This window comes from Rhea pennata, chromosome 2, assembly GCF_028389875.1.
Source record: "Rhea pennata isolate bPtePen1 chromosome 2, bPtePen1.pri, whole genome shotgun sequence".
NCBI lineage: Eukaryota > Metazoa > Chordata > Aves > Rheiformes > Rheidae > Rhea > Rhea pennata.
This window is the reverse complement of record NC_084664.1, coordinates 49104349-49118796: the sequence shown is the minus strand read 5'-3', so window position 1 is coordinate 49118796 and position 14448 is coordinate 49104349. Positions and strand designations below refer to the sequence as shown.

At 39.0% G+C, this 14448-nt stretch overlaps 1 protein-coding gene across 7 annotated transcripts in view; it reads right to left on the bottom strand.

The window, feature by feature from the left end:
* ZDHHC3 (zinc finger DHHC-type palmitoyltransferase 3) overlaps positions 1-14448 on the bottom strand; it is a 37182-nt gene that overhangs the window by 5632 nt on the left and 17102 nt on the right. For 6 of the 7 annotated variants that reach the window (XR_009957609.1, XR_009957610.1, XR_009957611.1 and 3 more), the window contains exons 3-6: positions 12008-12132; positions 8666-8762; positions 6716-6797; positions 4945-5075 (exon numbers count right to left, since the gene is read on the bottom strand). Coding sequence is in view for 4 of the 7 variants with exons in the window: in XM_062569451.1 (XP_062425435.1) it covers positions 4945-5075; positions 6716-6797; positions 8666-8762; positions 12008-12132 (435 nt within the window). In the remaining 3 variants the exon portion in view is untranslated. Of the gene's footprint in view, positions 1-158; positions 2216-4944; positions 5076-6715; positions 6798-8665; positions 8763-12007; positions 12133-14448 lie in introns of those variants that run through there. The other variant, XM_062569454.1, reaches the window with a different exon arrangement.

The window sequence follows — 14448 nt, the reverse complement described above, 5'->3', positions numbered from 1 at the left end:
CAGAGCTACAAATTTATTTACAACAGCTTTCCACTATGAGCAGACCAGAAAAACAAAAACTAAACTTTTTCTTGACTTTTCTTCATTAGGAAAGTTGTGTATGCAAAAACCACATTTCCTTCACAGTATTTTCCCAGTGAAGCACCAGTGCAGATAATGTGAATCTAAGTACAGTGCTAGAGCAGAGAGGCGACAACACTCTTGCAAATCTAACCCAGAGCAAGCAGGAGAATATTGGCTGTGGCAGACACATTTACACAGCTGATGCGATTACTGCAGCCTCTTCCCAGAGGTGAAGTAACATTGCTGATTAACAGATCAGTACATTACTGATTAACCATTTTTAAACTTAAAAGTTGAGCACTAAGCTAGTTCACCTTCATATGCTTCTGCCAGCTTGCATATGAAAATGAAAGTTCAGAGCACCACTACACATTTTGCCAATGTTTAAAGGAAGAAAATAAGAACAGCAAAACATTTTTTTTGGAAAAGTTTTATTGCATTTGTTTTCCATATGGAAGCATTGACAGATTGAAAAGATGCAGCATTCACATTACTTCCAAAGTGAGACATCCATTAATTTCTCCTTCCCCGATTTGCCTCCCTTCCCCCATGGCTTTGAGTAAGTCTAAACAGGTCATTTTCCAAAAATAAGATTTTATCTTAAACCAAGGAAATAAAAGATTCCTTGGGACTCGTGGACACAGTGGATTTATATTTTCCCTTTGTTTACGACCATTTGGTGAGCCCACGGGAGTCATGATGCAAAAACAGAACAAAATTCCTGCCTGAACACAAGATATCAGCTGTAGTCATGACTGGTTAAACTGTACTGGTTTTTGGAATGCCTTCTGTCCCTCCCGCTTTCAACAGCGCACACCGTATTATCCACACAGTTCGTGACAGCACACATGCTCCATACCATCAATATTTCCCAATTCAGAGTTCATACATGTATGTGTGTATTTATACACATAACACATGTATGCATAAAGAAGAGAAAAGATTTACAAAGCTCTAAACCAGGGCACTGCTAGGAATAGAGTCCCTCACTCTGGTATACCTACCCACCCCATCAATATTAGATTTTATTTCATTCTGTCTGCCTCTGGTCACTCATATCAGTTTTTCACATTAAGAATTATCATCAGGCATTGCTCTAACAACTCATTTACCAAGACAAACACACAAAACAGACATTCCTGCTATCCTAAACACTTGAAAACTAGATTTCTTTTTTTTTCCTGTAAGTGTAAGGCATTTAAAATCCAGAAGGTCTTCTAAATTTGCCACAGTTACCCAAGGAGGGCAACAATTTTCTGCACACAAGGGAGGGAACAGACAAAATAATGCCATAAATATGAAATCAGTTCTGTGGCTGGAAGGAAAGGGTGGAAGGAAAAACGCCAGGGTGGGGTGGGGGAGTGGATGGAAAAAGTGGTGTTGGCAACATTTGTTTTAAATACTTTAACTGTACGTGATCACCAGGTCAATTGGCTCTCCTGCTGTGTCGCACTCTTGTCTTGCACCTTTCGGTCAGTGAAGTGTCCATTTCTCAGTTCAAGTTCATTTATGAAAGAGCAACGTGCTCCTTCAGGAAGTCCAAAGGTGTCTGTGTAGGACTTGGCACTCATTTGTCTTCCACGGAGCTCCTCACCATTAGGAGACAACATGAGAACAGACTCTGAAGAGGTGGGTCACAGCAGAGAAAGAGGATCCCCTTCACATTAGTTATGCCATACAGAAAGCAGATAAAAACAAAGGCCAGTAAAAGTTAACAAGTTAAAAAAAAAGAGAGAGAGAAAAAAAGAAAAAAGAGAAAGAAAAAAAAAAGCAAAGGAAAGCAAAAGAAGCAGCAGCAGTTTCAGCCAGAGATACAGAATTATCTAAAGTTGTGGAATACAGGGCTTTTTTTTCTCTCTGCAATTATCAGCCATTTAACAGACATAAAAAAAAAAAGTTTGTTTTGCTTTATGTTTTAAACATTCATGGAAAATTTATAACAGTAGTGCTGTAATATATTTCTATTTTAGTGGAAATGCTGGTCAAGAATTCCTCAGACCACATACTGGTACGGGTCTGCTTTTCCTTGGTCTGGTGTTGCGAATGGGCTAAGCCATGCTATAGAGAACGGATGGCCAAATACTGCTTTCATGTTCATCCATTTTGTTTTTTTAGCCCATCTTCTCTCTTCCTTTTTCAACTGTTCTATTCCCTGAAAATAGAAATACCACATTTTCAGTCAAATACTTAATTTTTGTAGTTCTGGATTTGGGGAATAGTCTATTCTTCGTTACTCCTTATCCAAAGACTGGAGTAAGAAAATAAATATATATCTGTAAAGTGTTTCCTTTTTTTTTCCCTCATTGTTTTATACTAGAAAAAAAATAAGGATAGTAAATATTCCCCGGAAATAAAATTACTCTCGCCTTGTTCAAGCCTGGAAATTTCATCAAACTTTTCAAGACCTACCCTCCAATTGCCACAGATGTCAATTAAAAAAAAGCCCACCAACTAAAACCAAACACGTGTGTTTTAATGGCTGAAAGCATTATGTGCTAACCAGATGGAAAAGTTTTAGAGGAAACCATAAGCTTGCAGACAAAAAAAAACAAGATAATCTCTATCATGCTCCCAGATTCACCAAGCAAGTTCAGGAAGTGCCCATCGTTCAGGGTGGCTGAGTCTACCTGGTGCCTCTTCATGATTCATTAAAATCACTACCAAAACATGCATGGGCTGACAGCAGGGAGAAAGGGTTAAATAAGTATATTGATTTGAGAGAAATCATTGGCATTGTTTAGTAAAGGTTAGAGGGAGAACAAAAATACGGCATCAAGCAAATCAGCTGAAAAGTGAACTAGTCATTCACTTTAAACAAACAAAACTGTATCTTATCTAAAACCCCTGAAGTCAATTGGGTCTTCCAGGAAAACTAAGCCTAGCTGTCATGGAAGCAAAATTAACCAGTGCAGTCACTGGAGAGCACTACTCTTCGACAGGTACCAGCAGCAGACAGGCAATTCGGTTCTTTAACTTAGGATCTTCTGAAAGGTAGCTTCTCCTGATTCACAGCTCCCTTCCGTGCTACAGACTAATGCCTTGTACCATAACGGTGTGTCTCAAATTCACAATTCTCAGAGCTCTGCAGAAACAATACAGTCAACTACAAAAGATGCACTGACCACTGGTAATGTCACCTTCAGAGGCAACAGCCAAACACTATGGTTCTGTGTCTCTTCCAGCAAAAAGGGACCATCACTGTGGGACAGTGTACACAAAATGGTGAGGTGAAGTCTCCAATGGTTGAAAGAGGGACATGAGAAAGGGCAAAGGACAGCCCTGTCTCTAAAATGTGAAGAAAAACAGAAAAACAGACCACAGCAGGAGAAATTTCACCTGTAAATATTCCTCCACACATTGCATCCGAGACACAGCTAGCCCAAAGCTAGCAAAAAAAAGTCAATGAGAGATATCATGGACAACACAGAATTTTCCAAAGAGCAAAGTCACTACCTGTAAGTACCAAAAAAAAAAATCACACAAGCACACAAGCACACACAGGGGAAGACTACATTTCATTTTAATTTTAGATTGTGACATAAGAGATTACCTCTGTGGGTACCCAGCATTTGAGGGAGTGGGGAGTGAAATCAAGGGACTCCTGTGGGTACCTGGCTGTAGGAAGCAGGTTCTAAATATTCTTGCCAAGCTCTCAAACACCGAGAAATTCAGATGATGATTTCACAGGTAACGTTGTTAATTTATGTGATAACAAATAAACTCAAGCCTGGCAGGATCCTGTTGTTCTGTATTATACTGTACTTTCTCCTGGGAATCTCTCCCTCAGAAAAAATAGTTGAAATCTTCCTCTGTACATAGGAGAGCTGTGCAGTGTGATCATCAGCCTCCAGCAGAAGCCCAGCATAAAAACAAGTGCTGTGGAAGCCTGAGGAACAACAGGCTCTTACACGCTACAGTGCCAGTTCTAGGTCTCTTACGGCAACAAGAATACATATTCCAGCTTCAATTGGCCATGCACAAACAAATGAAGGGGAAGGAAAACTGATGGGGGAGGAAGGAAGCAAATAGAATTGTCACTCTTTTAAGACAAGTGCTTCTCTTCAATCTCTCCAATTCATTTCAGTCTCTTGGTGTGAGCTACCACAGACGTTTGAGCATGCTTGGTGAAGGCGAGCAATATTCACAAGTGTGAAAATATCACCAGGAGTCACAGGTTCCACCTTTACAGAAATGGGCAACTGCAGCAATATATGAGGGACTGTAACATTAGATAACCTCAGCTCTGCTGCCTCTCAACTGGGGATGACATTTGGGTTGGCAGCAGTGTACCCACCAAGTTACTGTGCACCTAGATGTTAGAAACCTCCTCCTCCTCCCTTTTTTTCCACCTGGCAGTTTTTGAACCATTTAACAAGTGGCTAAAGCTGGAAATTTCCTAGACTTAGAAGAAGGGGGGGAGGAGAAGGAAAAAAGAAAAGAAAAATCTCCTCCACACTTCCCTGGACCCTCCTACTCAACTTGGCTGCCTAACATGTAAAGCTGCGAACAGTGATGCCAGGGCATCCACAGCAGAATTTAAAATGACACCAATGTAACAGCACTCCAGAAAAGGAAAAAGATTCTCCAACTCACAGGCACAAATGCTCTATATAGAGTAATCCCAGTTACCAATGCTACCTTATCAAAGGTACTGTCAACACAAGATCCCAGCCTACAAATGCATATGTCCACACTAGTTCTCACAGCAAGAGAACTTTAGGGTGTACAACCTAGACAGTGCTAGCTCAGTTTGTTACATCAGATTTTTCCTCAAAGGGTACACATACACAAACTCCCTGTGCAATGAGGTAGAGCCCTGTAACTTTTCACTGTTTCTAAAAATAGCAAGACACAGGGTAAAGGGGAGCGCGAGACACCCACCGTTTCATCAGTGCAGATGGAGTGTACTTGAGTCCCAAACATTACTGAGGTGAAGATGAGGAATAGGAGAGCCTCAAAACATAAGAGGATAAGAAGAATCACTGTAGTTGGTGGAGAGAATGAGCTGCATTCTGTGAAGACAAAGCAATGGAGGTGGAAGGGAAAAGATCAGACAATGAAGTAGCTGCAAAACATCTGCTAATCTGTAAGTTTTTCATATTGAAATCGTAGAACTAAACTAAAATGGTGACCATATTCAAAAAAAGCCTATAGGCAAGTTCTGACATTCTCAAAGGTATGCAACAATGAAAGGATCATTCCTACAAGTGTAAGTACAATATTTCCCGTAATGATAAAGTCCATCAGAAATCTCAAGCTAGCGCTCAGAATGCAAGGAAGATTGCTTCTGCGTCAATATAAAAATAGAGGACGCTTTCATAACTTCTCCAAGTCATAACCCAAAGAAGTGTAGGTTAAGCCAAACTCTTGTTTTTTCTCATACTCCACCTATACTGCAACCTCCTGGCAAAGTTTAGCTGAAAAAGTCTGAAAAGATAACCATAAAGGACAATCAAAAGAAAGGAAAAGAGAAGAAAATATTATAGGGCAAAAATCACATTGTTGAGTTGGTTCCTCAGAACATTTCCAGACTTCTCTGAAATCAGCGAGTATCAACTAAAAAGAGTGCTTTCCCCCACTGTGAGAAGATGCTAACTTTTAACAGACCTGCAATAATCAGGGGCCAACATTATCAATACAGATCTAAGGCAGAAGGAACAACACATGCATGTCTGTTCTGCCAACCTGAATCTGGGGTAAGTATGAAAGTGCTTCACCCACAGAAATCAGGCTCCGAGAAAAGGTGCAGATGAAACATCTTCCTTTGATATATCCCTCCCACAAGGCCCTGGCCACTGTAGTTAAATCCAGACTTGATCAATTAGTGTCATTTGGCATCTGACAAATTTCTGCAGAATAACCTTGTCAAGTTCAGGTCGTATGTGTAAATGCACACATGCTCTGTGGCATTTTTACTGAAACTTGTCATCATGACACGTAAAATGACAAAATTAAATTCCAGTAAAAATTAAGCTAATGCTCTTCCAAAAAAATCTACAAGCAGCACATGTACATCTGCACATACATATTTCAACAGCTGGCTGTTTGACTCAACATTACCTAGATGGTTTCTTATGTATGTCATTTAGCTGTCACAAACATTTATATCATGTTTGCTTAGATCCAAAAACCCACCATCACAAAAACAAACAATTCACCTCCTTAAAAAAAAAAAACATAGTGTGTTTTTTTGGTTTGTTTGTTTTGATGGAGGTAAATTGTTTGTTCTTTTGAGGGTGGATTTTTGAATCTAAGCAAACATGTTTTACTGGCAGTCTTGTGTGAATGATACCCTTTTCAAAAGGGCACACACATTCTTCTTATCATGCTTTGACATTCAGGAAATCAGTGCAATATTTGTGTAAATTGTAGATTACTGCACACATTATCTACGAGTCTTTACATTTCAGCTTCTACCTGGGCAGTCTCAGGCTTAAGTTGAAATAAGACTTCTCTCTTCAGGACAGAGACCCTAGCAGGTTAGACAGAATTATTAAGATCCAGGATTGATCTTAAAAATAGATAGCACAACAGAGCCCTGAGAGTATTTATCTGAAACTAGCATTAGAAGGGGTTGCCTTACAAGCAAACCACATTCTAAAGTCTGCTTCATAGGTTAATCTGTAATTTAGAAGAGATACTTTGTACTCACTTGTCCAGTCTTCTTCAAAGCAATACAAGAAGTGAAATCCCACCATGATTAGAGCATGCAGGGAAATCAGTGCTATATACATCTGAAAAACAAAGGATGTAAAAATAGCTAGCAGGCAAAGCTTAAAAACAAAATGCTAACTCTTATAACCATTTTAAATAAAGCAATCAGAATGCATTAAGATTTTCTTATACATACATACACACACACATACACACCAGAAATATCAAAGCACCTTGAAGTTGGAAAATGCCAGAACTACACATGCACATTCTGGCATTGCTAATAGCCAGTGCCATTTTATGAAGGCACAAGAAAGGGACTGTTTTATCCAAAGCCAGCTGGACCCAGACTCCTGCATCCCAGCAGTCTTCCATATCGTTTACTTCCTACCTTCATCTCTGCCGAGTACAGCAAAGCTTTCAGAAAACACCACCACTAACAATAAGGTACCGTGTCAAAGCTTAGATCCTCACTCTCAAGCGTGAGAGCACTGTATTTTCCCAATGAAACAACAGGTAATTTGTTTTAATCACAATAAGCAATTTATCTACTTTCCAGAATAAGTGAGAAACAAGGCTTTTTTTTAAATAAGCATTTCTTCCGAGTTGGACACTGGCATGGTAAATTTCCGTCAAGATTTAACAGTTTGTACTTACTGTATTTTTTTAATTATGTCTTAGTTTGTAACAAAAGCTTTAAATTATGTGCAGAGCTACATGTACATCTACAATTTACAGACACAGAACTAACAGGAAGACTCCCCTGAACCTACTGACTGCAACAAAAGAGCCAGTAGGTGATAGAAATGGCAGAGACGTGTTACCAGAGAGATTCCTGGGGAAGCAGAAAAAGGTGACAGGAAACTATTTTGCTTTTCCTTGAAACTTTGGTGTGCAGCCATACTTTTAACTCCCCAGGTCTTATAAAGAATAAACAAAAACAAAACCAGCAACCTTTATTTTGCTTCTCCCTCAGCCAGCTTAAGCATTTAACGCAGGCCACTTCAAAATGTATGTTAGTTTTAACAGAAACAGAAATCCTTCTGATAGGATTGAAGCTCACCCATTACAGTGAAAAGACCCCTGCTCAGGGGGAAACAAATGGCATTCATTTTGTTCTGTAATCCACATCCTAACAAACCACACTGCAGAATGCAAGTTTAGGAGTAAGTCTTTCCATCTAACTGAAATTTCCCCCCTTTTTTCACTTGGTAATAAGAACATTCCTCTTTGAACCTACAAATTTCCCAAAAGATTTATTAATAAAACAGAACATCACTGAAACCCAGTCTTGTAATGTTCACACTACTCCCACAGGATAGTTGCAGTTGGCTTTGATGAAACAGATTTCAACTGTTCCATAAATATGCAGTATTAGAATCTGCGCTCCCATTTTCTTACTCATTATGCCACAGATAAGGTATAAAAAGTCAAACACCTCCCTGATTTTTGAGTATGAAAATAAACTACTTGCAAGTAGAAGGTGGATAATCCCTGCCAAAAAGGATGGAGACTTCCTACTCTCCATCAAGGCAGCATCAACAACTCTTATTTTATGGCCCTATACAGGCATTCATGAAGAACCCTAGATATGGACCAGGATCCTGTGGACATAGCACACTATAAAACAGAACAGAAATATAGCCCATGCCTCAAAGACCTCAACACGATAATAAACCACTTACATTATGAAATAAAATGCTTGAAATAATCGATAACACAAACCTCAGAAAACCCTGGCAAATACTTCTTGTGAGGCATTTCCCTTTTGCTGTATCACGTGCTCCCTAATTAGCAAAACAGAAATCTCTAATACTTCCCTATGAAGTTTGCCTGTAACACGAAAAAAGAAAAAGCAAGCCAACCTCCAGGGCTGCTTCGCAAACTATACACAGCATTGCATTGCTGCCAACTGGACAACTGCAACCACCACTTGCAAAATACTTACTGTAAACAGTACAAAGTACTTCTGGTTATTCTCTCCTACACAGTTATTGACCCACGGGCAGTGATGGTCCATTTTCCGAATACACCTCTTGCAAACACTGAAAGAATACAGATCTTTATAGCACATTTCATTCCAGAAATACAGCAGGAGTTCACATGCATTTTGGGAATGTGGAGAAATAAAAGATAAGAATCAGGGATGAAATGTGAACCTATATAAATCCACTGGTCACTACATTAGTATTTCTAGTTTGCTCACTTGATTATTTCTGTTCAAAATGAACCATATAATACCAAATCACTGTTATAAAAAAAAAATGCCAAACAAAACACATTAGCATAATATTCAGTGATTATGCCAGAATGTGGTTTGAACAATATATTCAAACAGATGGAACGTGTATGTTTTACTCTAGGTTTAACCTACTCGCTCTGTGAAAATGTTCACAGATTAAAAAAAGTCAAAGATATGAAAAACAGTAATGAATGAATTTTACAGTTGCCAGTAAATAAACCTTAATTTGTTGTTAACACTAACCAGTAGCTGGTGCTTGCCAAAAAGAAAAATAAAGCATTAGAAAAGATTCTTGACATAAAGGCAAGGCACACACTAGCATAAACCAGCAGTGGGAATCAATCAGGAAGACAGTTCCACAATATACATTCAAGGTAAAATTAGATGTTAAAGCACTTCACAAAACCAGACTAATAAAATAAAAATGCTAGTGTGCAAACTGTGGCTAAGAGTCAAACAATTAAAAGATTATTACTTTGTCTAAACATCACACTCTCAGTCAGGAACTGCTTCAACTCACATCATAAAAGAAGTCTTTTTCTCTGCTGCTTTCTCATATGATAGGGGAGGAAAGGCAGTCTCCTGATACCACATTGCACAAACAAGTACGAAAATTGATTAAAAAAAATAACCCCCAAAACAAACAAAAAAAATCCAAATGAAATAGCCATTCCAGAACACTTCTGGTCACACAGAAACAGAAAGCACTGAGGGCTCTGCTAATTTTATTTGCATTTTCCTTCTTACAAGAAAAATACTTTGACCTTAAGGGAAATAAAACAACCAAACACTGAAGAGAGACCAGGAACACTTTCAAACAAAAATATAAAAGTTGTCCTATGAACGCATATGAATAAATAATGGAAAACCTCTCTCATAACAGCTTTGCATTCAATCTACACTGTGGGAAGAGATAACCCCCAAGGACACGTGCCATGCCTGAAAAACAAATGAGCTGGGATAGCCCTGATCCTAAATGAAAGGCTGGTCAGGCAGGCCTGGGTTCTCAGCACATGCCCAGATCCAGAGCCACTTTTCTTTAGGTGGACGCAGGTATCTATTCCCTGCTAGCCCCAGGTACAGTGGTCAGCAGGAAAAGCCTGGTCTCATTGGAAGGAGCAGCCTGAAATGAGTTTGAAGCTGTGTTGGGGCTGAAATCAGCTGGCATAGTGAAAATAAGAAGTTAGCTGCCTGATAATGCTATCTTCATTGCACAAGCGTCTATTATTGGTATTTAAAAAAGGGGGAGGGAGGAAGACTGTGTAAAGGGGGAAGATGCCTCCTTGCAGCCTAATTTACTTTGCACATTTTTCAGCATATGCACATACACTTCCCTTGGGCTTTTAAACAGATAAGTACCAATGCGACTCTTCAATTACTCCTAGGTCTTAGTCCTCCCAGAGGGAGGACCTGAACCAGCCAAGCCAAAGACCACTTTCACAAAGGAGGTAGCGGAGGCACAGAGGAGAGTTTTCATTCCACTCACATTTGCTGAAAGTAGTTAGAGGCAGCCAGTAAAACTAGCTGGTGGAAAAGGAAACAGAAACTGAAAGCAGTAAGCAGTAGGGAACGCCCACATAAGAGCACCCCTCGCAAGCCCAAAATCAACCAGCTTCCAAACCCTGCAAGGAATAGTTTGATGGGCATGGGGCACTAGCTTAATAGCATATGAATTAGAAACCGCTCTGCTCCCTCAGGCACAGCTAGCAGTACCTCCTGCTGCTGCATGTGCACGATCTTGCTGTGTCAAAGACTAGCACAAAAAAAAAAAAAAAAAAAAAAAATCCACACGAAATTGACTGAAGAATCTCAACAGCATCAGTGCTCAGTTTTCCAAACCTTAACATCTATAAAATTATTTTGAAGCAAAGATCTTCATGGGGAGGAGGTTTTGACTTTAGCCAAAGAGTCTTTTTCATTTACCTACACTTGCGAGTCATCAGCAAGACAGCATTTTAGATGCAAAGTTTCATTCATAATTGAAGAAGTGTCAGAGGGAATTTTACAGTAGCATTAATAAGTGATAGGCACGATCACATTGCTCCTGCTGACTAACCAATTCCTAGTTTTGACTAAAATAAACAAAATAAACCACCATTGGTAAACTGAAGCTCTGAAGAGAAATTTGAAAAATGCAGACAGCAGAAGTAGGTTTGTTCAACTCAGTACCACGTACTCCCCTTCCCACAAGACCCCTGCATGAATCAGCAGTAATGATACAAGCTCTCCCAGTATGCATTGGTTTTTGAGTAGATAAGAAAGGGATACCACTGCAAACTCTTTAACTACTTACTGGAAAGAAGGTTCACTTGTTTTAAAAGCAGAAGAGAATTTTAGGAAGTAGTTATTTTTTTTGCTCACTGTCTTAGTACTAAAAAGCTCACTATCAGTAACTCTCTTCACGGAAGTTTATCCTACCAGAAAAAGAAAGGACATGACAGATCAGTAGGCATACTGATCTTTCACAAGGCACAAACAAAGTTACAGTACTTAATGAGAATATGGAAGTCAGAATTTTTAAAAACATATGTAGTTATTGGAACTTTATTTTAGAATTTAAATATCACTTCTAAGTAGAATCTACAATTATACAAATAGGTCCTTGAGTAACGAGTGAAAACAAAACTAAAAAGGACATTTGCCCTTTGAGAGATTATATTTTATGGATTTCTATGCAATCTGGTATGCAGTATCTCTCCTTTCAAGTTATGGCTACATGATGGTATGTGCTAAGAAAATTTATACAATGCCAATCAAAGGTCTGAAGTCAAGGTAGTACTAATTTGTTTCTAAATTTCTCACTTTGTGAGAAGTGGTCCCAGACTGTTGTAGATTAAAACTGTACAAATAATGCCCAAGATTTCTTTTTTTTCCCAAAAGTTCCTTAAATGTGTTTGGCACTATCAGTAACAGAATTTTGATGCCGAAGTCTTAATTTAACCACTGAAGTCTCAGGTATCTAATAACACATTAGATCAAGGCATGCTGGATAATTCCTGAACTCCAGTGGTATGTGGTACAAGAGCAGTTCCTCAGAAAACACTTTACCTGCAGTGATGTGCTCTGTCCGGCTTGATGCTACAGCATTTTGGGCACTTATAAACCACCTGCCCTGGCTTTAACTGTAAACTCTCAATGAACTCCTTTGTGGCATTACCTTTGGGTACAGCACCCTGCAGAGAAAAACAAACCAGAAGATTAATCTTAGCACTGGACACAATGAGTGCTAAGAACAAAACAGCTAACTCAAAATTATGGGAGGGGAGGGAGAAGATAGAGAGAAAAACTTCCTGAAACTCTGTTCACTTTAGGGCAAGATGATTCAGGAAAGAAATCAAAATGAGGTCCTAAAACATGGAATCAGGTACTAAACCTAATTTTGCCTTTTCTTTTTTTAAATCAAAAGCAGCAATTAATCCTCACTTAAGGAATTAGTCTTCTGAAATCCTATAGTAAAATTGCTTTACAATATTTAAGAATCCTTATCCCTTTCTTGACACGTATCAATGGATTTATCATTCCAGTGTTTCTTATCACAAACTGGAGATCACAAATGTTTCAATCCAGCAGAAGCAGCAACTGCTGAAGTACCGTTGCAAACATTAAGAGTTGCTGATAAACAGCTCATATATTTATAGCCCTGCTTCCATATGTGTATTTGTTATTTAAATTAGGGTTCAATATGCAAACAGCAAACACTTTCTAAACAATTCCCCCCTCCCAAAATAAGACTAGAAAAAACATTCTTAACTACATTTTAAGTGGGCAATATTACTGTTCCTGTAGGAGCATGAACTTTCAGAAAGTACCAAGTCTACATTTTCCAACATTTCTACGGCCACAAATTAATTCAAAAAAAAAAAAGTCATGAAATGCGCTGCATGAAGTCACTGCTGCTACATAAACACAAATGTATCTCCATAGATACAGGCTTTTACACCAAAATAAACAAAGATGTAGTATTATAAACAGATTTCTGAAGGAACAGTCTCCTCTTGACAAATCTATACAATCCCAGCAGCAATAAACAGAAATAGTACACATTAATAAAACAAGTGCACATTAAACCAATATTTCAAAACTCTCTTGAGCAGTCTGTTCTTTTTCCCCCTCCTCATAAGAACTTCCCAATAGGCCTGACCAATTTAAAAATTAACCAAGACCAATTTCCACAAATGTTACAACTCATCTCTGATTGACGTTCCCTCTCTTCAGCACACAGGAAAGCTCAAGACCTTAGGGACATATTTAGCAAGGACACACAGCTGACTGAAGAATGCTATCAACTTCTGAAGGATTCAAGTTTTCATTTATCTGTAATAAGAACACTATTCCTGTTTGCCTCAACAGTGCTTTCATTCTGATCCCAGATGTCTCCCTGGCTCTCCATGTTCCAGCATCCTCTTCATCCCAGACTCACGCTGTGCGCCCTACATTGCTGCATCCCACCTTGCCTCTTATCGTTACCTCCTCAATTTTGTTTAGCTGATTTCCTCATAAAAATATCTACGAAGAATAAAACAACATCCTACTGGCTCTCTCCATCCATGCACGAAAAAAACACCACATACTTGCAACTGAAGTATCTTTTTTCCCCAATTACTCTGCTTTGCAATTGTGTCTCTTTCTCCTACGCTGTACTTGCCCGGTTAGTTTTAGAATATAGCTTTTGTTCCAAAAGAGTTATAGCTAATTCTGTAAAGTAATTCTGGAGATCCAAAGGTCCCTAGGCATTAAAGCCACAAAACATACAATAATTAAAAATAACAAAGTTCATATTTCTTAGGATATAAACTATGCAACAAACTGCTACAACCCCATATTTCTGAATCCAATGATAAAAGTTTCAGTGCCTCAACTGCTGCTCACAGCTCTGCCAAGCAGCAGTAGCATGCAATGGATCAGTCTTTGCTTCAATATATACAGTGAAACTACCCCAAATTAAGATATTTGTAGCGCTGTGGCTTCTAGGAGAGCTGGAAGCTAAGTAATAAAGACTACACTAAAAAGTTTTAATGGCCTTTAATGAGGTTCCAAGTAGGAAATGACATTTGGAATGAGTAATTAGAGTATCAGAGAGTCACTGCCATTCCCAACAGCAATAAGCAGACTCAGGAGGAGGGGAGGGGGGAAAGGCTAAGCTTGTTTCTTCTCCCACTGACTAGGGGAGATAAGATGAGACTTTAAACTGAATCCACTGTCCAGAGGCTGAAAAGCAAAACAAACTATCACAGGGCATTCAGAATGAGCAGCATGTACGGAAAACATATCTTCACTAGCTGAAAGAGGAGGAAGCAACAGATCAGATCTCTCATGAAAATGTCCTATGGATACACAAAGCTGGGGCAGGGGGAAGGGTCTTACAATCCCTAAGCTTCCTGCCTGCCTAGGAACTTTTGGCTTGCCGATTCAGGAGTCTGGCAGCTTACTGCAGACCTAGAGACACAACCTCACTTCGGCAGAGAGATTTAATGAAAAATCATGCCTAC